The following is a 24,417-nucleotide window of genomic DNA, read 5'->3' on the forward strand; positions in this document are numbered from 1 at the left end:
AGGAGGAAATCATTGGATAGGTTCATTTTTAAACAAGGGAATACAAAGAGGGAAAAAGGTCTTTAAGAGTAGAATTACTAATTTCCCATAACTAAACCTTATCTCTAGTACATGCATCTTACCTAGTAAGGCTTAGAAACTGAACAAGAATTCCATGTATGGCTTTCTACGGAGAAGTGAAAGTAGCCTGCTAAGATACACCAGCATCCCAACCATTACTTTCTTGCCCATGTATACTTTCCCCTTTCATGCCATAGTTTTTCCCTCTCCAATGGCCATCTCCGCAACCACTTACCCAACAAGGCCAAATTCTTCTTCCATATATTACCTATGCACACAAAGTTCCTCATAATTTTCTCTACTTCCAGCACCTCCCTCTATGGCGTCCTAAAGATTGAGAGGTAGTTGACTGGTAAGTTTTCTAATGTAATTTCTCTTCCATGCTGCCAGTCGTTTAGCACATCTTTCTACTATTGATGCCTAGAACCTACTTTTTCAAGGGTTCTCTCCCAAAGGCATACCTAGGTAATTGACCAAGCTGAAATAGGGCAACCTAAGGATTCCACTTTTGCACTCAATTCTTCCTCATTTAAATTTATTCCAGCCACAAATTAATCTTCAGCTTTGAAAGCCATTCACAAACAAATCCAGTTTTCCTTAAATTTGTTACTAGTCTTGCAATCCAGCTTTGGATTACATCAGTCTTATGCCAATGCCTATCAGTTTCTTTGCTGATGTTAGGAGCTGGAGGTGATTGACCAATGTTGATATTGTTTCTTGTTGTGGGTGAGTCTCTCTCTCTCTCTCTCGTGATTAGTAACTATGAATTTTATTGATTATAAAAAATAATGAATATATATTTATCAAAAAAAATAATGAATATATCTATACAAGAGAAACCAAACACTATGCCACCCCTGGTAGTCTATGAGGCCCCGATATTCTGCCATCCTCTAATGATGTCAACTGTTGCTGTGTGTTGAATAACGATGTTTTCACCCAGTGGGTCACGTTGATCATCATGCTTAATGGAATGACAACAAGAAACAGAAGAAGATAATGGTAAACATTCAGATGAAATAAGTAAATCAAGTTTCTTTGCAAAAGGATTGCCGAACTAACGATGCCAAATATTCCAATCATTATTACAAGATAAGGAAGTAGTAGAAAATAAACAAGAAGAACTAGTTGCTAGAGAAGTAGGTCTCTTCTCAAATTCTAGAGTGAATAGCCATCCCGGTCTACGCTACTCCCCCTTCCCCTCTCTAGTGTGTTGGTCCTGTATCAAACAACCATTAGGTGAGAAGGTGACAGTGTGACCATGTTCAACAAGTTAGACCAGCTGATATTAAATTTATTGCAAGTCTAGGAATAAATAACGTCTGTGGTAACTTGATAGGGGAAGAGCAAGAGGTAGATAAGGTGAGATAATTACAGCTAGAAATATCAAGTTGCTCACCATTGGCTGTAACAATGTGTTTGCTAGAAGGAAGAGGATAGGATGGCTGATCGCATGTAGCTCCCATCATATGACTGGAAGCACTAGAATCTATTATCTAGAGATGACTAAGAGAGGCACAATAGTAGGCATACTTACTAGACAAACCAAAAGCAGAAAATGCAGAGGAGATTTCCGAGGACATCAACTTCCGAATCTTTTCTTTAGTCATAACATTTGCAGTGTCATTTTTGGTCTGAGATGTGGAGGATGATGTATCATCTGATCCCTCAACTGAAGTTTGATATGCCTTGTGATGTCTCTTTTTCCCACTAGATTGGTTTCCTTTAGGTGATCTTGTGGGGCATTCAGTAAAAATGTGGCCAAATTTCTTGTAGTAAGTGCGTATTTTTTTCTTACAATGGGATATCACATGACCAAATTTTTTGCACTTGTAACACTGCACACTGGATAAGTCCTTTGGTTTGGACTTACCTGTTTCTAAAAATACAACCTCTACTGTATCATTCTTGAAGTGATTATCCTGGTTTCCCCTCTGAGTAATTCACCCAAAATAGTATCAAGTTATGGTACAGTGTCTCTACATAAAATGCTTGATCTTATTACTTCATACTCAGGTCAGAGATGTATGAAAAAGTGCATTACTTTCCTTTTGTCAAAATGTTCCTTCAAAGTTTTGATACAGGAAGTTGAGGACATTTCACCCATGTGAATAAGCTCATACTCTTCCCAAAGATTGATGAACCCCGCATAATATTCTTGAATTTTTCTTTCACCCTGGCTGTAGGAAATAACTTAGTTTCAATCGGATATTGTCGTGAGATGTTGGACTGTTGATAAAGCTTTTCGAGATATCATACATCTCCTTGGCTGTCTGGAGATCCCTCATAGGGATAGCAACATCAGTGGTGACTAAACTTAGAATCCAGGATGCAATATGGGCATTATTAATCTTCCAAGCCTACAGCCCTTTTGCATCAGTCACTCAGGCACAGTTGTGGATCCATCAATATAGCCCCACAACCCCTTGCCTTAACATAAAACTAAAAATGGAGCTTCCATAAGGCATAGTTGGTTCCCTTTTTTTTATAGGAAACGGTAAATTTCATTAAGAAGATTAAAAAAGTACAGCTGTCACCACCCAAAGGATAGCTAAAGAGACCAAGTCATAAACAGTTTACAAGCAAGCCCAAATTAAAGCCCCCCTATTTACTCCTTGCTTTGCTAGAGCATCGACGATTCCATTTTCTGATCTTCTTACCCACTTAAACTATACCCTTAACTCCTTTGCTAAGTACAATATTTCCCTTAACGGTTGCCTGTAAGTCCATGCACCTAACTTCTTCCTTTCATCCAGCCGATTACCAGTTTGGAGTCACCTTCCACTTCTAGCTATTGCATAGGCATAGTTGGTTCCATTGATCTTAATAGGAAGAACATCACCTCTTTCAGATGCCATAGTAAGGGAAAAGATGAAGAAAATAGTCTCCAACAGTCTGAAAATAGAAAAAGAAATATGTTCACAGTCCAAAACAGGAAGGTTCACAGACGAACCGAACAAAGGGAGGGATCAAAACCCTAGCAAACCAACTCCAATCTTCACCAAATTTCTATGGCTGTAGGAACAGCCTAGGGCGACACCAGATCTAAATTTTTAGAGCAAACGGATCAATTTTTTGAAAGAAAACCCCGAAAAACTGACCTGAGTGGCATCCCAGTCCAGAAAATCCAGATTTCTTGTCTTCATCAGAACAGTCCAAGAAAGAAGGATATGCCAGTCCAAATAGGTTGAGAAATAGACCCAGCTTGATGCTGAATATAAGAGAACAAAGTCTGAGATCAAATCCAAATAAAATGAACCCCACATGAATAGACCTTGCGTGAACAGTAACGTTAATGGTAACCGTGAACAGTAACGTGAATGGTAACCGTGAACAGTAACTTGATTGTTAGTCTTGGTTCACCAAACTAATTCCCACACTAAAGCTGCTCTGATACCATGTTAGTGCAGTTCGTACAAGAGAGAACACAGCAGATTTGGGGGTTGTGTCTAATGTGCCAACCACACCAAGAAGATGCTATTTATATTAAAAGATGTAAAAGGATACTTCTGTCCTTGTAATACACCAAGTAATGTACAAGGTAAAAAGAATAGAAAAGTAATGGTACAACAAGAACACAGCAGATTTGGGGGTTGTGTCTAATGTGCCAACCACACCAAGAAGACGCTATTTATATTAAAAGATGTAAAAGGACACTTCTGTCCTTGTAATACACTAAGTAATGTACAAGGTAAAAAGAATAGAAAAGTAATGGTACAACAAGAAAGCAAAATTACAATTCAGCCATCACTATCTCTGTATATACACCCCCTTCCAAAAAAAAGGAAAGTGACTTTCAGGTTTCTATCTTGGGGCAAACCTAGGGGCTATTGCTTGGTGTAATGGTAAAACCTTGGTTTGATAACCATGAGAATGCAAGTTTGAGTCTGATAAGAGCGACTATATCCAGTCCACCCTCCCAACACCCCAGATAACTGGGACCAACATTGGGTAATGGCTTTTTTTTTCTTTAATCCAAGGGCAAACCTAAATATTAAGCGTCAAGGTGCTCAGGTTCCTCCGTGGATGCTAGTGCATGCCTGATGCCTCATCTTCATCTGCTCTCAAAATGGTACCGGGTACACTACATTTGGAGTTTGGACAAGTTCATTTGTCAAACCAGAAACTATCTCCACAAGTTGGGAGAGGATTGTACTTGTAAAATGGTCCGATGTGTTAAACAAGTCCTCCGTATTAATGTAGTTAAGGCTATTTATTTGCCTTAATTATTACACACAAATTACTACTTTCCGACCCCAAATAGTTGGGATAAAGTCTGACTTGAACTCTAAGGTTGGTATTTGTTTTTATCTGTTGATTAGTATAATAGAAAAGATGCATTGATATACCACTTTTATCATTTTTGTGTTTTACTACTTTGTACTGTCAAGTTTGTATTAACTCTAAGGTTGGTCTATTTTGTAATTGTTTTTTCCATTTATTGAGTGATAGCAATACAAAGTTATTAGTTGGTGATGCAAGCAATGACTTTACATTGTTTTCTGCAGGCAGAGTATTTGTATTTGTCAACTTCAGAGCATATACATTTGAGAATGTCAACTAAAGTATCAAGCTTCTGGGGTCCTGTTACATCCACCACAGACTGGTGTGAGAAAAATTATGTCCATTCTTCCTACATTGCAGAATTCTATAACACTATATCAAATATTCCAACCATTCTTTTGGCACTCATTGGGCTTATAAATGCCTTGAGACAACGATTTGAGAAGAGATTTAGTGTACTTCACATATCTAATATGATACTTGCCATTGGGAGCATGTTATTCCATGCAACACTACAGCATGTGTAAGTTTCTTTCTGCTATGCCATCTCTTACTGGTTTTCCTTTTTATTAACTTCTTTCCCAGCATGATAAAATGGTCCTTAGACCAAGTTTTTTAAAATGTTATTTTATTTTTTCTAATTTAAATCTCTAAGTTAGATTCAATGGTTTTAATGTAATTGTCATCTTCCTTCTGGTCATCTTTACTTCCTAATTTATTTGGGGCTCCTTGCTCATAATTTTCTTCATTAGGGTTAGTTAGAAAAGCAATTGAAGAGAAAGTAAAATCTGGGCTGGCTAATCTTTTGTTCCTTATGGTTGGGTTATGGTGGATAAATTTTGGATTTTTAGCAATGCATGCTTGTGTTTTGTAACCTGACCTTATATCCTGTGCATGTTTGTTTTGTTTTATTTTCTTTCTATCTTTGTTCTTTAAGTTTTTGGTTGCAAAGAAAGTGGAAAAAAAAAGAAAAGAAAAACAGAAAAGAAAGTGACTTTCCTTGGTTCACTTGACATTGAAAATCAAAGGAAAAGAAAATTATGACAAAATAGGAAGGTAAGTTTGCTCTTTGACCTCTTTTATTTTCTCTCCAAAAGATGGAGAAAGCAGAGGTAAACAATGGAGAGAGTGGAAGATAAATGTTTCTCTTGGTGGTAGAATTTCCCTCATTAAATCCACCTTTTCAAATCTCCCAGTGTATTTCTTTTCAGTCTTTTTTGTGTCCAGCAAGGTTACTAAGTAGTAAAAAGGATTTAGAGGAATTTTTTACAAGAGTTGGGTGGTTTAAAAAAGTACCATGTACATTTTGCTTTAGATTCTGTGTTCTAAGATTTTATGTGCTTCATGTTTGGAGAGGCAGCATCTCGCGCCTTCCCAAGGGACTGATTATGTAATTTCTTTCTGATTTAATGGAAATATGATATTTAATCTATCAAAAAAAGTACCATCTTTTAATTGGAATACTACGGGATATTCTCTTTTTGAAATGTCTCCTTGGGCAAATGGTCATGGATATTCTCTTTTGATTTTGGTAAACTATTAAGAAATATCCATGGGATACAAACATATGGTGGGATACTAGTTGGCCCCAAAAACAATGTTGATTCTCCTTGTAAAGCATTCTATTCAATTCTTCACAGTCAGTGTTTTAAAAGCGCAAGGCACAAAAAAGGTGCAGGGGTCAATTTGTGCCTGAGGCGCAAGGCGAGGCGCACGCCTTTTTGAAGCAAGGCGCAAAAATACAAAAAAAAATTTCAAAAAAATAAAAAAATATTAAACATAATATTAATAAAAACTATAAACTTAAATTTTAAAATAAGTGTTTTAAAAAACCTATTATCTAAAATTAAAATACATAAACATAAGATGTAAAGCATATTCAAATGAGAATTTAAAAATAAAATCAAACATATAAAACATTTTCAAGCATGTAAAACCTCTAATCTCTTTTTTCACTCAATTGCATTACTTCAAGTAGCTAATGTAATGTAAAACATACTACGTTCCTGATTCTACGAACCGCCTTTGTGCCATGCCCCTCGAGGCAAGCTCGAACAAGTTCATGTTAGGTGTTAATTTCTTAGTTCTCACACAAAAAATAATGAATTTATAATTCTAATTGCTTTTTAAGAAAAATATTTTATTAGGATGAATGAGTGAACAACATTAGCAAATAGGGGGTTCTTGGAGCTCCGGTACTGGCCGCTATGTTCAAATAAAGCAAAAGAGCATTAAATTTTCCAAAGGCGTGTGCCTAGGCTGAGGCACAAGGTGCATCGGGCGTGCACCTTTTGAAAAGGCTGCGCTTAGGACCTAGGCGAGGCACATACCCTAAAATGCGCCTCGCCTATGTGCCTAGGCGCGCCTGAGGCGTGTCTTTTAAATCACTGTTCACAGTATTTGTAAGTTGTTAGATATGATCTTGGGAGAGCTCTTTGGGTTCATTTTTGGGACTACTTTTGGTGGGATGACTCTCTAATCTCTATTGAGGAATAGATTCCCAAGGTTATATTCTATCTCGGTATCTCCTTGTATAATAATTATCCCATTTCATCCTTGGGCTTACCACCCTCTTGGAATTTTGATTTCAAGAGGGTCCTTACAGACGTTGAAATTTTGGAGGCCTTTGAACTTATTCAAACATTATATGGGGTATTTTAGACATAAATAAAGTTAGGATTTGAGGTATAGATAAACTTGGTCATTTTTTCGTGCTCCTATTTTTGAAGCCTTGTCCTTATTTCATTAGTGTTCTTCGTCCTTTTTGGTTAAAGCAATATGGTTGGATCTCATACCCCCTAACATAAGGGCTTTTTGTTTGGAGCTATAATATCAATAGATGTGAGCTCCTTTGAGGAAGAAGGCCTACTTGGGCACTTTTCACCCATATTTGAATTGTTTGCATGACAAGTGGTGAATGAACAATCCACTTGCTAATCTCTTGCTCTTTTATTAGGCTATTAGCAACATTTGAGAATGTTTCTTTTCTTTATTGGGTGTGAGGTGGAACTCTCCAGATAATATTGAATCCTTATTTCAGCTAACTTTCTTCTCCCTGAAGACTAAAAGAGGGATGTGAGCAATACCATAGAGATGCATGAGAGTATCCATCTTATGGATGATATGGGAAGAATGAAACATGAGAATCTTCTCAAGTGTAGTTAAAATCTAAAGAGGGCCTAATTGACTTGGTAAAAATGAGAGTTGAGAGTTCTACATTGGTTAAAGATCAAAGAAAATTTTCTTTTATCTAAAGAAGATAAAAGAAATTTTTTTTTTCAGAGGTTGGTCGAACACTTGAGAGATGGTAGATTTTGGCATTTTTGAGGAAGGGCTCACTTCAGTACGAGTGCTTGGTCGATTGATAAAGGTTGTTGCGGCTAACCAAGGGGTTTGGGAACACGAGGAGTTCTTGCGCAGATGTCTGATCATGCGTTCTTAGATGGTTGTTCGTTGAGTGAGGAGGTGACATTTGCAGAATCCGTCATTGAGATGACTTGAAGGAAACAAATGGCTTGTCATTTTTGCTTCGGAGGAAGAAGCATGTGGAGCCCTTCATTCACGAAACCACTTCCTAAATGGAATGTGCTTTTCCTCGTAACCCTGGAGTCTGATAGGCTGTTTGGAAAAGCAGAGTAGTGGCTTCGGTAAGTGGTGGATGTCTTTGGTGTTGCTCTCTCAACCTGGTGCCTGAAAGCGTTCAAAGAAGTTGGCGATGCAGTCGGGGGTTTCATCACTGTAGACCCAAAAAACCTCGCCTAGGAAAACCTCGATTCACTTCGTCTTTTGGTATGGAGCAAGGTGGTACGGGATATTCCTAAAACCACAGAACTAATTGTGAGAGGTATTAAATATTTACTGCAGATTGCGATCGAGGACCTTGAGATCTTGTTGGTGAACAAACCATTGTGCTGTTGTAATTTGGAGTCCAACTAGCGAACGCCTGCTTTGACTGACTTCAGGAGGAAGCAACCCCCTGTTCTGGAGTGTGGTGGGTTATGGGGTTAGTGGTGAGCATTTCGTTGGGGGTGGGTTTGCAGATGCCAATTTCAAGAATAGACTGTAAAAGAAATCGTTGCAGAAAGAAGCGGCTGCTGCCGCGTGTGAATGGGACAGGGAGTTTTAAGCAGAGTAGGTGTCACTATTCTCTGAAGTGATGGATGGTGTTCATAACCACTCCAAAATGACAAGCGGGAATCTGTTGCTATTGCCAGCGCCGGAGAGAATCTTGCTGGAAGTGCCATCAGAGTCAAGGTTACCGGAGTTTCGAAGAACTTGTGCCGCCTATGGACAAGACGGGGTAGTTTCCTCAATTTTCAAAAGTCCCTTGTGGTATTTCGGTAAGTGGGGAATTTTCAAGTTTCGTCTTCCAACCTGGGTTAGACCCTTATGGGTCAACCTGATCATAGTTGCTTCTCTACCTAGCAATCAGGCTCATGAGCTGGGTTGGGCTCGGCTTGTTTTGGAGACAAAAACGCGACCTTCTCTCAAGGGCTAGTTCCTTTGAGCTCCATTTGGCATCGATTTTAGGTAATCAAAGGCCTTGTGGCGGTGGCGGTTATGAGGCCCATTCAAACAACGATTCCCTTGCAAACTCCTTTGACAAGCACTACGTCCAAAGGAGAGTCCATTAGTGATGGGGCTCGAGTAAGCGAGCCCCTTTTAGACAGTTTAGCCAAGGTCTTTGTGTTTGGATGTTGCCTTGTTTAGTTTTGCACTTGTGACCGCAGGCCCGCTCATCAGAGCGGTTTGGGGTCTGCTTGTCTCTCTCCTTTTTTTTTGAGAAAAGTTAACTGATTTCATTCAAAAGAGAAAGAGGTACACAAGGAGGTGTGCAGATACATAACATGGAACAGACCCCTGAGAGTTATACAGGAGGAAATTTGTCACAATACAAGGGACTCCAAATTAGCACCTAGTTTTGCTAAACCATCTGCAGTAGCATTTAACTCCCTTGGAGTCCAGTACAGAGAAGCATTCATAAGAGCCAATAGATCTCTTGCCTCTGATAAGAAGTGACTAAGTCTCCACAGTCCAGCTTCCTGTTGTCCTTACCATTTTATGGTGTTTGCTGAGTCGCCTTCGATGGAGAAGTTCTGAATACCCAGTTTGTTGACTAGGCGAATCCCTGTTAGAGCTGCTAATGCTTCAGCCTTTGTAGAGTCAGCTAATCCAATCGGTCAACTGTAAACCCAGCAAACGAGTCCATTTTCATCTCTTAGGATTCCCCCTATACTGGCAACTCCAGGGTTACCCAGGGCACTTCCATCAAAATTTAGAGTCCAAGTTCTTGCCCTTCTTGTTGAGGGGACTCTATGGGTGTGAGGAGTGTATGGGGAGGAGTGCAGAAAGTGGACCACATTCCTGTTGAGGTCATTGATATTGACTCCTTTGAACTCTTTTGAGCTGGAAGCCCACTGATTACAGTGATAAACAATGTGATTGAGCAGCTCACCCTTAGATTTTGCCTTGTTTTCGAACAGACGATTGTTCCTTTCCTCCCAGATTCCCCAGAGTACTGCTTGAAGCACTATCAACCAGTAAGCCTTCCCTCTCTTGCTCAGGCCTCTTCCATGCCATTGAGAAATCCAATCCTGAAGGTGATTGGGAGCCACCCAACTATACCCAGCTAGCTGAAGGAAGTAGTTCCAGATGTTTCTGGTTACCTAGCAGTGTATGAAGAGGTGATCAGCTGTCTCACCCTCACAAAAACAGAGGATACAAACATGGGGGGAGATATAAAGCCTTCCAAGGTTCTTCTTCTGAAGTAACTTGCAAGTGTTAACTCGAATCAGACACGCCTCCCATACGAAGAACCTCACTCTTGAGGGGACAAGCTTGCACCAGATTTTCTTGAAGGGGAAGCCACAGTCTCGGTTTTATGCTACCTGAGCTTCGAAAAAAGTCTTAGACGAGAACTCACCTCCTGGATGTGGTTTCCAGATTCTGGAATCTTGGGAGTTTGGGGAAATGTAAATTTCTTTGAGGGAGAGGAGGAGGTCAGCTAACTCGCTTATCTCCGGTTCCCTTAAGGGTCATCTGAGGCTCAAGTTAGTGTTGCTTTCATTGGAGGAATAGGGGAGGCACTGGGAAATGGTTGCATCTTTGTTTAGGGTAAGGCTGTTAATCCTAGGATAGGAGTCTTCCAAGGTGGAATCACTCCATCACAGATCAGTCCAGAATTTTATTCTATTTCCATTACCCACCCTAAATCTTGTGAAAGAAAAGAAGAGGTTATGAGTGGAGGTTATACCTTTCCAAGGGGCTGAGGAGACTAGCCGGTTTGAGCGAAGATTGCAGTCCCAACCGTTGGCATTTAACCCATACTTGCTGGTGATGATAACTGCCCATAGGGAGTTCGATTCAATGGGGAATCTCCACAGCCATTTTCCGAGTAGGGCATTGTTCTTCTCTTTTAGGTGTCCGATTCCCAACCCTCCAGCCTCTTTTGGCTTGCAAACCTGACTCCAATTTTCTAAATGCCTTTTTCTATCTTCTCCACCTTCCCATAGGAAGTCTCTTTGGAGCTTTTCGATCTGTGATCTGATTTTGGTTGGGATCTGAAATACTGAAAGGAAATAGACAGGCGTGTTTGCAAGAGAAGCCTTTATGAGGAAAGTCTCTCTCCTTTTGTATATGTCTTGTATACTTTGTCTTTTTTTTTGATCAATAACAGTGAATTTTATTCAAGATTGAGAAAGTACATAGTTAAGGAGCTAAAAAATCTCAACTCCCTAATACATCAATGTACACCCAAACCATAAATCAATTACAAAACAGCCCAAAAAATAGAGTTTCTGTTCACCCCTTGCCTAGCTAAACTATCTGCCAATGAGTTTGCACTGCTCTTTGCCCATGTACAACTAACTTCCATGTGCTTACTCAGCCACTTAAAATTCCTCTTTTCATTGTTGTAGTTCCAGAGCTTGGAATTGTCCTCTTTTAACCAGTTCACTACAATCTTGTATACTTTGTCTTTCTTTTTTCTAATAAAAGTACTTTACCTTATTCAAAAAAAAGTTCTTGCTTTATTGTTAATATTTTTTGATGGCTACAAATAAGCTAGGTGTAGGAGCAACACTGGCCCCACTCTATGTACTTATTTCACTGATAAGTACTACTTATATGGCCTTGTGTACTTATTTCACTGATAAAATTATCACCATTTACTTGGAAAAAAACGCGGAAGCAAAACTGGCCCCACTCTACCCTTAAAAAATCTTTCTTCTCTTTTCTTTTTCCCTTTTTGTTTAATTTTCTTTTCTATGAATTCCTTTACACCAAACCCAATGTAAATGCTGAGTGAAAATATATCTTTGTTTAGATAATAATTATGAAAAGATGCTTACAAAAAAGTCATTATGAAATGATATGCCTGTTGACAGATGTTGTTGTACACAGGTTTAATACTGCAGGGGTATTTCTGTAATTTTCCATTCTTTTATGTTGTACGACCAGTATAGTATAAATAACAACTGCTTCTCTCGCCTGAAGCATTCTTTTGAGGCATTCAGTCCTCTCGCGTCTCCTTTCTTCTCTTCTCTTCTCTTCCTCTCTTCCTCCTCTCTTCTCTTGTTCAACATGGTATCAGAGCGGGTTCGTCCAGGCCTGAAAACAAATTAGTTGAGGTCATTCTCCAATGCCGAGTAGGTTGCCTCTTCATCTCCTAGAAGCTGTATCCTTGATGTTCGACTTCAAGAAGGAAGAAGGTGTCGGCTTGACTGTTCAACTTCCTAGCGCAGAAAAGAGTTTTGGTACAGAGTATTTTCATCTTCCAGCCCATATGCTGTTTTCCTTGATTGCTCGACTATAGAGAGGTTGTCACTTGATGTACGAAGAGGATGTTCTGGTTTGCAGAGAGGCTGGCGTTTAAGAAGGTACTGTCCATCTACTGTTCGGGTGCCCTGGTATTCAACTGAGGCTGTTTTTTTGTTGTTTTTCTTCTTGCACCCTTCGATGGACTGATGGTGCCCTAAAAATCCGAATGTGGTGTTCTCCTCTTGTGTGTTACTACTATTCGGCTACATTGTTGATGGACTGAAGTTTTTTTTTCTCCCATTGACTGTTCTTGCTATTCGGCTACATTGTTGATCTCAGTGACTATTTGGCTACCCTGAAGTTGGTGTAGCCGATTAGGTGTGTGGTGAACTATCACCTTGTATCTTTCTTTCTACTAAGGAGTTGTATGAAAATTGTAAAACCTAGGTCATACAGACCTGGTTATGTACTGCAACTGCAGTGTTTGTATGTTTGTTCTTTGAATTCCTACAAAATTGTAGGTCATACAGACTAGTCCAAGTGTTGCAGCAACAGTGTTTGTTCTTGGCTCTCTGTGAAACCATGGGTCAGAAGTACCTAGTTGTATGCTGAAATAGCAAGTGTTTCTTCTTTTGTGGACTGAAGGACATAAGATCCCTTTTCTGTAGCAGCTCTGTGAGGCAGTGTGCCTTGGGTGTTGTGTGCTCTTAAACCTGAAATCATGAATAGTGAAGATTCAGCCACATCTGGAATCTCCACAATGCTGGATGGAATGAGTGGGGGTGGCGACCTATCATTCCCTATGGCTGTTGTTCCTCTTGATGGATTAAATTACCTAGAATGGTCAAGAGGGATCAAGTTATACATCACTGCAAGGGGGAAAATAGGCTATATTAATGGAAGAATCAAAGAACCACCCTCTGGGAATGCTGAACATGATAGATGGGATCAGGAGAACAGTATGGTAATGTCATGGCTCTTGGTCTCCATGCAACCACAAATAAGAAAGAACTTCATGTGGGCTGAAACTGCAAATAAGATATGGGAACAAGCAAAATCCACATATTCAGAACTACGACACTATGCCAAGATCTATCAACTGTACGCAACATCATCTACTTGTCGACAGGGGGAGAGAAGTTTATCAGTATATTACTCTGACTTGACCTCTGTCTGGAAGGAATTGGACCATTACCAGAATGTTGATTGGAAGTGTGATGAGGATGCCAAACTGTACAAGAAACTTGTCTCACAGCAAAGAGTGTTTTGCCTTCTTGCATGGTCCAAATCCTATGTATGAGTCCATCAGAGTATAAATTCTCAGTTCTAAGGATCTTCCATCAATTTAGGAAGTCTATGCTCTTGTTCAATCTGAAGAGAGTAGAAGGAACTTGATGAACAACACTGGTGGGGATGCAATTGTGTTGGCAACAAAAGGGGGTGTCTCTACTAGTGTGGGATCTTCTTCCTGGAGAGGGGATCTCCAGAAAAAAACAGAAGATAAGGAAAAATTGTGGTGCACTAATTGTCAGAAACCCCAACACACCAAAGATACCTGTTGGGATCTCCATGGGAAACCAAAATGGGCTTAAGATCTGACTAAGAAGCAAGGCTCAGATGTGAATAAAAGGTCCGGGCAGCAAGGTACAAAGAAACACCACATGGCCAACATGGTTACTCGGGAGAATCAGCCCCCCATTCCTACTGTGACTCAAACACATATCTTTGGATCTGACCCAAGGGAGGATATTGTAAACTCCTTCCGTGACCATCTAGAGCTCTATGGTAGAGCAATTCGTCAGATGGATGCTTCTCCCACAACCTCATTTGCATCCACGTCAGGTAACCCTGCCACGGCTTTCCATGTTGCTTCTCACAACCTTGACTCTCCATGGATCATTGATTATGGAGCGTCAAAACACATGACTGGTATGTCCTCTTACTTTCAAACCTATCACCCTCTTTCTAGAAGAGACAAGGTGAGACTAGCTGATGGATCATACACTTCCATAGCTGGTCAAGGAACTCTCTCTCTTCCTCTTGGTTTTACACTTCCTGATGTTCTTCATGTTCCAAAATTTCCCATGAATTTGTTCTCAGTTAGTAATGTTACTAATTCCTTAAACTGTTCCGTAACCTTTTTCCCTTCTTATTGTGTGATTCAGGATCTGGCCTCGGGGAGGACGATTGGTAGGGAACGTATGGTTGTTGGACTCTACATGCTGGAGAATACAGCTGGTCTTCATGTTACAGAGTCTATGAGTCAGTTCAGAAAGAGTAAAATGTACTTATGGCATTGTCGTCTTGGTCATTTGTCTTTTGAGTCCTTGAAAGTTGTATTCTCAGAACTGTGCAAGTCAATGTCCGTTTCTGATTTCTTTTGTCAAATGTGTCAGTTAAGCAAGCATTGTAGAACTCATTTTCTTCAGAAAAATAGTAAATCTGAGTTTCCTTTTCACATTGTTCATTCTGATGTATGGGGCCTTGTTACTTTACCTTCTGAGAGTGGCTACAAGTACTTCATTGCCTTCATTGATGATTATTCTAGACATACTTGGGTATATCCAATGCGAACCCGGGAGGAAGTGCCAAAAATTATCCAAAACTTTCAGCGGAGTTCTTTACTTCACATGGCTCACTTCATCGTAGCTCTTGTGCCCGCACACCACAACAAAATGGTGTGGCTGAACGGAAGAACCGGCACCTCCTTAAAGTGGCTCGGGGTTTACTATTTCATATGAATGTCCCCAAACGATTTTGGTTTGAGGCTGTCCTTTGTTCTACATACCTCATTAACCGAATGCCCTCTCATTGGTTAGAGTACAAAGCCCCGCATCAACTTCTCTTCCCTAAGGTCCCTCTTCTTTCTATCCCTCCTCGTGTATTTGGTTGTCGGTGCTTTGTCCAAAATCTGTCTCCCACCCGTGAGAAATTGGATTCTCGTGCTATCCCGTGCATATTTCTTGGTTACTCTTTCACTCAAAAGGGGTATCGTTGCTTTGATCCTGTTTCTCGGAAATTCTATGTCTCCATGGATGTTACTTTCTTTAAAGATGAGCCTTTTTTTCCTGTTTCTCCTCGAGGGCAGTGTAGGCATGAGGAGAAACTGGTTCAACTTCCTTCTCTTTCTGATCCTTCGCCATTGGTTCAACCTCCTTCTCTTCCCGATCCTCCATCTTTTCGTGTCTTTTCTCGTCGTCCTAAAGGCCAACCAAATTCAAGAGTTGTGGAGAATCCAAAAGTTGTACTTCTAGTGCCATCAAACTCCTCGGGGGAAGATCATACCCACTCAGGTAACTTAACTCCCAATGATGTTCCTGACTCCTCTGTTGCTAATGATCTTGACCTTCCTATTGCCCACAGGAAAGGTGTTAGGTTGTGCACCACTAAACATCCCATTTCCAACTTTGTTTCCTATGAGAACATTTCACCCTCCTTTTGTGCCTTCCTTACCTCCATTGATAGTGTCCCTATTCCCAAGAATGTGGTAGAAGCTCTTTCAGTATCAGAATGGATAAATGCCATGAAGGAAGAAATTAATGCCCTTCATAAAAATGGCACGTGGGAACTTGTTGATCTTTCTAAGGGAAAGGATCCAGTTAGATGTAAATGGGTGTTCACGGTCAAGCATGGGGCTGATGGAACCGTGGAGAGGTATAAAGTTCGTTTAGTGGCAAAGGGTTTACTCAAGTATATGGACTTGATTATGCAGAAACTTTTGCCCCTGTTGCCAAGATGAACTCTATTAGAGTTCTTTTCTCTCTTGCTGCTAATCTGAATTGGGATCTACATTAGCTTGACATCAAGAATGCTTTCTTGAATGGTGACCTTGAAGAGGAAGTTTATATGGTTCAACCCCCTGGTTTTCTGGCTCAAGGCAATGAACAGAAAGTGTGCAAATTAAAGAAGTCTTTATATGGGCTGAAGCAATCACCAAGAGCTTGGTTCAGCAGATTCCATGCTGCAGTTCAGCAAAAGGGATACAAGCAATGTCAATCAGATCACACACTATTTGTGAAAAGGGGAGAAGATAAAATGGCTGCCTTAATAGTATATGTGGATGGCATAATTGTTACTGGTGACTGGAAGGATGAAATTCAAAGGTTGAAGGGTTTCCTTGCCACTCAGTTTGAAGTGAAGGATCTAGGACCTGCCAAATACTTCCTTGGAATTGAAGTTGCTCGATCAAAAAAGGGTATCTTTATCTCCAAAAGGAAATATGTCCTAGATTTGCTTCAGGACACTGGAAAGATGGGGGTTAAGCCAACTGACTCTCCCATTGACCCCAACCATAAATTAAGTGACAGCCAGGGTGAACCTCTTAAAGATGTGAAACAATTTCAGAGGCTTGTAGGGAGATTGTTATATCTCTCTATGATCCATCCAGACATTGCATATACTGTTGGTGTCCTCGGTCAGTTCATGCATGCACCTAGGTCCACTCATCTTGAAGCAGCAGAGAGGATACTACGATATCTTAAGAAGTTTCCTGGTGCTGGCTTGTTATTTCAAAGGCACGGGCATTTGAGAGTTGAAGTTTATACAGATGCGGATTGGGCTGGATCTCAAAGTGACAGAAAGTCTACTAGTGGTTACTGTACCTTTGTAGGAGGGAACCTCGTTACTTGGAGGAGTAAAAAACAAACCGTGGTGGCTAGATCTAGTGCTGAAGCTGAATACCGTGCAATAGCCCATGGAGTAGCTAAAGGTATGTGGATAAAGAATCTGTTGAGTGAGTTGGGTTTCCCAGTGGACAAACCCATAACTCTATTCTGTGATAACAAAGCAGCTATAAGTATTGTTGCTAACCCGGTGCTACATGATAGAACGAAGCACATCGAAGTTGACAAGCATTTTATCAGAGAGAAAGTCATCACAGGCGAAGTATGTACTCCCTATGTCAGCTCTGAAGACCAACTGGCAGACATCTTTACAAAAGGGCTTAACTATTCCAGACATCATGATCTCTGTGACAAGTTGGGCATGATTGATATCTTTTCCCCAACTTGAGGGGGAGTGTTGACAGATGTTGTACACAGGTTTAGTACCGTAGGGGTATTTCTGTAATTTTCCATTCTTTATGTTGTGCGACCAGTATAGTATAAATAACAACTGCTTCTCTCGCCTGAAGCATTCTTTTAAGGCATTCAGTCCTCTCGCCTCTCCTCTCTTCTCTTCTTCTCTTCCTCTCTTCCTCCTCTCTTTTCTTGTTCAACAATGCCTTTTAAGAAACATATTTCTAAATGATATCCTGTTCTTGATTCTATGCCTTAAAAAGATGATTTAGATGTAAGGGATTTTGGTAGTTGAGCAAGCATGCTTGGTTTCATGTATTGACTCAAGTCCATTTGTATCTTTTTTTCTTTGATCTATTGAGCTTTGACAACAAACTAGTATTTTGAAGTTTGAGTCCATTTCTTGTTTGAAAAGACCAAGAAAAAGGAAAGAAAATCTTTGAAAGGTAACAATGATGCAAAAGCTTGAAACCTGACAATTTTTTTTTTTTTTTTTTCTTGTTTCATTTTCTTTTTAGTTCAAGCTTCAAAGTGTTGGGCAATTAAGAAACATCATGTGTAGAAATGTAGAATACATATTCTTCTTTCTGAAATGGTTAGGATACAAAAGTTTTGACCCTTTGAAGGGAAGGGTCAAACAAAGGGTTATACACATTATTCTTGATGTCAAGTTACTTATCAAATAAATAGATAAACATGCCTAGAATATGGGTATAGGTGATGAGGATGCTGACATGGATGAGTGACAAGGCTAGCTTGCTATGGAGGATAAAGTTAGAAATGAGCCCATTAGGAATGGTTTAGAACTAGCCCCAATAGTTGACGGGATGAGGGAAAGTTGACTGAGATAATTTAGCTAAGAAGTAAATCAGTCTTCTAAAGCTGATACAAACGTGATTTAAAATAGAGAAGAAAGTGGAAGAAAGGTAGAAGACAGCAGAATAGAAGAAGAAGATGGAGAAAAGAAGAGGAAGAAGAAGAAGAGTTTGATAATCTCTTCTTTCCCCTCATTAATCCTTTTGTTAATCTTCATTTTCTAAGTTAATTACAAGTATGCCCTTAAGTGGGCGGCCAGCTAAGCAAGAACTTAAAATAAACTTATAAAAAGAAGTAACAGGCCCATTAACAAAGAAAATAAATAATACACTACATAAATAAAAGAATAGATACTAGGGCCCATTCAGCCCAGTCTCTCTACACTCCCCCTCAAGCTGAGCATAGATGTCAATCATGCCCAACTTGCTTATATAGTGTGTCAGCTTCCCTCTTGGAACACCCTTGGTCATAATATCATCCAACTGCTCTTCTGAAGAGATAAATGGCAAGCAAACTTCCCCTAAAGCAACTCTTTCCCGTATAAAATGTCTATCAATCTCTATGTTCTTAGTTCTGTCATGTTGAACAGGATTATGTGCAATGTTGATAGCTGCCCAGTTTTCACAATAGAGCATCATTGGATTTTCATAGTCAACTCCCAACTCTTCTAAAAGTGATCGTAGCCACAGTAATTTTGACACTCCATGTGCCATTGCCCTGTACTTTGCTTCAGCAGAGGATCTAGTAATTACAAATTGTTTCTTACTCCTCCATGAGACAATGTTCCTTGCCACCAAAGCACAAGATCCCAAAGTGGATCTCCTATCATCAATACATCCAGTCCAATCAACATCAGTGTATACCTCCAGTTTCATGTGTTCATATTTGGCAAATAGAACACCTTTCAAGTAACACAAAACTCTTTCTGCAACAACTAAATGTGTATCTCTGGGAGAATGCATAAATTGACTAATAACACTCACTACATAGGAAATACTCGGTGGAGTCATGCAGAGATATAACAACTTCCTAAGTAGTCTCTGAAACACTCCCCTATTAGGCAAACGTTCGCCATCAGTAGCAGAAAGCTTATGATTGTGATCTATAGGGGTGGAAGCCAGTTTAACACCAAGTTTACCAGTCTCTGCAAGGAGGTCAAGAACATACTTGTGTTGAGAAATGAAGATACCATCCTTAGATCTAGCAACTTCAATTCCTAAGAAATACCTGATATCTCCTAAATCCTTGATCTCAAATTTAGAGTTAAGAAATCTTTTGAGTTTACTCACCTCCTGGGTGTCATTACCTGTGACCACAATGTCATCAACATAAACAATCAGAAAAGTCACTAAAGAGTTACTTCTTTTCAGAAACAAAGTATGGTCAAATGGAGTTTATGTGTAACTCAAGGAGACAAGAGCAGCCCTGAAACTCTCAAAATAGGCCCGAGGAGACTGTTTGAGACCATAAATGGATTTTTGCAGTTTACACACCTTCCCTTGCATTTCCTTTCCATACACCCCCAGAGGCAAAGACATATAGACCTCTTCATGTAGGTCTCCATTCAAGAAGGCATTTTTAACATCAAACTGGTGGAGAGGTCAATCAAAAGTAGTAGCTAGAGACAACAAAACCCAACTGAGGTCATCTTGGCCACAGGAGCAAAAGTCTCAAGGTAATCAATACAATACATTTTGAGTGTAACCTTTAGCAACCAATCGGGCCGTAAACCTCTCAATAGTGCCATCAAAATGATATTTGATGGTGAATACCCATTTACAATCTACTGGTTCCTTCCCTTTAGGCAAATCCACGATATCCCAGGTATGGTTCTTATTGCAAAGCATCCAATTCAGTTATCATAGCATCCCTCCATTCAGGTTTAGACAGGACTTTTGGTATAGACCTGGGAATCACATGGGAAGATATAGAGGCAAGATAAGAGTAATAGGTAGGAGATAGAAGGCTATAGGACAAGTGTTTAGAGATACAATGTGTTGTACGCTTCCACTTGCCTTTGCAAAGGGCAATAGGAAGATCAAGGTCTGGAAAGGAAGTAGGTGGGTCAGAGGAACATTGACCTGTTACCTCAGTAATGATAGGAGGTGCAAGAGGCTCTATTGCAAGAGTGGAAACAACTTGCCTATACCAGAAACTGTCTTTGGTACCACCTTTGGAGAACAGGATGTGAGGGTACTATAGGAGCAGGTGGAGGAGGGGGAGTAGGAATACTTGAGGTAGACACAGTGGGAGGAGAGGACAAATGTGACATCCCGAGAAACAAAGCGAGTGCCACGAATCGGATCAAAATAGCAATATCCCTTTTGCGTGGAGGCATGTCTTAGAAAAATACACATGTGCCTTAGGTTCAAATTTGGGTCTTTGATGGTTATGAACATGTACATAGCAGGTGCACCAAAAAACTCGGAGAGTAAGAGAAAAGAGATTCTCATTTGGAAAGAGAAGGCTAAATGGGGTTTTGAAACCTTGAACCCGAGAAGGCATATGATTAATAAAAAATGTAGTAGTAAGGACAACATCTCCTCAAAATTTAATAGGAACATGAGATGCAAAAAGGAGGCATCTAGCAACCTCAACCACATGGTGGTTCTTTCTTTCCGCCACTCCATTCTGCTATGGAGTGTAGGAACAAGAACTTTGATGAATAACCCCAAAAGTTTCAAAGTAGGATGAAAGGTTCTTCTCAAAATATTCTTTAGCATTATCAGAATGGAATATTTTGATCCGGGTGTTAAACTGGGCAAGGATAAGTTCATGAAATTTTCGCACAATAGTTGGTACTTCATCCCGAGATCTCATGAGATAAATCCAAGTGTAACGAGAATAATTATCAATAAAAAGGATAAAGTACTTGTAACCCACCATAGTAGGCAAATGATATGGCCCTTACACATTAGAGTGCACAATATGAAAAGGACAAATAGATCTTTTATTGCTTACTGAATAATAATATCTACAATGCTTTGCAAGTTCACAACACTCACAATGAAGACTCGATAAAGACACTCCCTTAAACATATTGGGAAACAAATAACTCAAAGCAGAAAAAAGGCAAATGATAAACCGGAAATGACATAACATGACTCTATCAATAAACTCTGACAAAACAGACTCCAAAGCTACTACATCAGGTGGTCCAAGACTCCTATCAAGTGTGTCTAGCAAGTATATTCCATTCGCCTCATGGCCACTCTCAATCGTCCTCTAAGATTTCAGGTCCTAGAAAACACAATGGGTAGGAAAAAAGGTTATGTTACAATTCATGGATTTAGTCAAGTTGCTAACAGATAAAAGATTGGTATTAAGTTTGGGGACATGAAGGACAGAGGATAAAACAAGGATGTCAGAGGTCTTGATATCCCCTTTGCCAGAGATGGGAGCAAGAAACCCATCAGCAACAAACCCTCTACCAACTAGGCAAAAGATCCTTTAATCTATAGGGAACTTATCTCCCCATACACTCTCCTAATCAAAGGGTGTATGGGAAAAAGAGAAAAGAAAGAAAGAGAAGGGAAAAACCTACTCTGATACCAAGAAGTAAATCAGTCCTCTAAAACTGATATAAACTTCATTAAAAATAGAGAAGAAAGTGGAAGGTAGAAGACAGCAGAACAGAAGACGGAGAAAAGAAGAGAAAGAGGAAGAGGAGTTTGATAATCTTCTCTCTCCCCTCGCTAATCCTTTTGTTAATCTTCTTTTTCTTAGTTAATTACAAGTATGCCCTTAAGTGGGTGGCCAGCTAAGCAAGAACTTAAAATAAACTTATAAAAAGAAGTAACAGGCCCATAAAGGCAGGCCCATTAACAAACAAAATAAATAACACACCACATAAATAAAAGAATAGATACTAGGGCCCATTCGGCCCAGTCTCTCTACAAGCTACATGCATAGATGATAGACTGCGCCTGACTTGGTGTAAATGGAAGGCTTCAAAAAAAAAACAAGGGGAAGGCCAAAGAAGTTCATAAGAATTATGAAATGATCTATGGACCTAAAATATCACAGCAGTGTACCCCTCCCAAGACCCAAAGTAGCTAGGACCATCATTGGGAAATGGCCCTTTTATGTATGTTTTAGAAGTGACTTAAAGAAACAAGTCTGAATGTGTCAATGGTCAACCTTAGGGATTGGTGGAGGAATATTAGTTTGCAGTTTAAAATAAATTTGAACAAGTTGCATGCATAATAGAAAGTTGCCTCGCATAGCCTCGACATGTTCATTGTTTTTTTGTGGAACCTTCATCAAGGTGGGAAGATAGATTATAATCGTCCCTAGTGCCCTTTCATTTAAATCTGTTAGGTTAAGAGCATGATCTTTTACTGAACCATTCTTTGCTGTTCTGTTCATTATTTTACAATTGTAATGTACATAATGACATTTGGGATCTATTAACAGCCAACAGCAAAGTGATGAAACTCCAATGGTCTGGGAAATGCTCCTCTACATCTACATCCTCTACTCACCGGATTGGCACTATAGGAGTACAATGCCTACCTTTCTGTTCCTTTATGGTGCTGCCTTTGCTATTGTCCATTCACAAGTGCGTTTTGGCATTGGTTTCAAGTTGCATTATGGGATCCTCTGTCTGCTCTGCATCCCTCGGATGTACAAGTATTACATCCACATTGAAGATGTCTCAGCCAAGCGTCTTGCGAAGCTTTATGTGGGAACCTTGTTTTTGGGGACTTTGTGTTGGCTGTGTGATCGCTATTTGTGTGAAGAGATATCCCACTGGTATATTAACCCACAGGGTCATGCATTATGGCACGTCCTAATGGGTTTTAACTCTTACTTTGCAAACACATTTTTGATGTTCTGTCGTGCTCAGCAACGGGGCTGGGCCCCAAAGGTCGCCCACTTCATGGGGTTCTTCCCTTACGTGAGAATCCAGAAACCGAAGAGTCAGTGAATGAAGAGTCCGCATGTCCGCATGAGGTGATGGGAAATGTGGATCGTCTCTTAGTAGGCAGTATGAACAGGTGAGCATCGACGACAAGCAATCACTTTTCTTTCCTTTTCCTAACTGGATGGATGTAAATGATGGTGAAAATATTCATGTGGTTGGTTGTGATCTCGTCAAAAATCTTCAGTGTAAAACTGCCGGGTGCTTGCAATGTACCATATTTATACCCCATGGTCGATGGAGATGAGATCAAGTGGATCTTGGTAGGTTCTATTTTTGGATGCTTTCAATTGTTTCAGAAAGAAAGTAGAAAATGTGTTCGGTTAGTAAAATTTGTCGTTTCTATGGGGAAACCCTATTACAACTCTTGAAAAGCCGTTTTTTTAACTCGTCCGAGAAGTGCTTTTTGGGTGAATCTAATGTTTTGACTGAATGTTGAGTGTTGACAGGCATCATCTATGTCAATATTGGATTTGTTTTGCCTTCTAATATACGACATTTTCATTGCTATTGAAGCGATTTCAGGTGTTCTCTTTTTCTTTCATCAGATTTGATTTGATAATCGAGATTTTTAGCGAGGTACCTACCGACCTAGGAATATTCCACATTCTACGTGGCAAATTAGTTTAGAGTCCTAAAATTGAAACTTTGGACCGACCTAGAATACTACATGTGGCAAACCGGTAGTGTTGGGACAAGGTTTCATTGATTTGAGTTGAATTTACTGTAGTAAAGGGTAGAGAAGTACTTTTGATTGAGATCGTTCCCACCTGCGAACAGAGCTGATTTTTACTTGGTCTAAGTGATGGTTATGAAATTGAAGATTACTAGATTTTTGCTGCAATAGAAGTGCAGATTTATACTGATGGTTATACAAGGAATCTTCCCAATAAGATTGCATTGACAAGACGAAACCTGAGCTTAGTTCAAAATATCGATTCTCTGGTTGGGCAAAATTTGGAGTTTTCAACAGTGATTCTCTTTTATTTTTATTACTTTTCAGTTAAGATATATTGATAAATAAATATATTAGGATGTTTGTTAATTGTTCAAACCAATCTATTAAAGTCTCTAATCTCAGTTTTAAGCGTTTTGATGACTTCGAAAATTAATATATATGATAGATAATTTTGAACCATGAGCGCAAGGTGGGAAATAGCAACTATTTGGCAAATTATATTACATATTATTTCTTTATTTTATAAAGGGTGCAATGGTGAAATAATTCAATTAGTTTGGATATTCGAATTAAATGGTTAAATCAAATATCGAATATTCAGTCAAATTCAAATTCTGATTACCTTCGTAAGGATTCATCCGATATCAAATCAAATTCAAGTCATTGGTTTTCTAATGGAATTCGGATTGAGGTATGGTGTGATTCACTTTTTAAATTCGCTTCATTTGAACCTTTTAATCATACCCCTCGCCTGAATCCTGATATAAACAAACCTCAAAGCATAGCAATATTCAGCTTAATGAGATAAATGAGAAAGGATGAAATTGGTGGAATTTAGAAGGAGCTCCTGGTGACAAAATCTTCCCTCTTCTAATCAATAA

At 39.6% G+C, this 24,417-nt stretch overlaps 1 protein-coding gene across 6 annotated transcripts in view; it reads left to right on the plus strand.

Moving 5' to 3' along the window:
* The window catches only part of LOC104603492 (alkaline ceramidase-like), a 47,351-nt gene extending 24,005 nt beyond the window's left edge, over nt 1-23,346 (plus strand). For all 6 annotated transcript variants that reach the window (XM_010267542.3, XM_010267543.3, XM_010267538.3 and 3 more), the window contains 2 exons: nt 4,569-4,867; nt 22,350-23,346. In XM_010267542.3, the coding sequence (XP_010265844.1) occupies nt 4,614-4,867; nt 22,350-22,863 (768 nt within the window). In that variant the 5' untranslated portion in view covers nt 4,569-4,613 and the 3' untranslated portion in view covers nt 22,864-23,346. The remainder of the gene's footprint in view (nt 1-4,568; nt 4,868-22,349) is intronic.
* The last annotated feature ends 1,071 nt before the right edge of the window (nt 23,347-24,417 follow it).

This window comes from Nelumbo nucifera, chromosome 2 (assembly GCF_055504915.1).
Source record: "Nelumbo nucifera cultivar China Antique chromosome 2, China Antique-T2T, whole genome shotgun sequence".
NCBI lineage: Eukaryota > Viridiplantae > Streptophyta > Magnoliopsida > Proteales > Nelumbonaceae > Nelumbo > Nelumbo nucifera.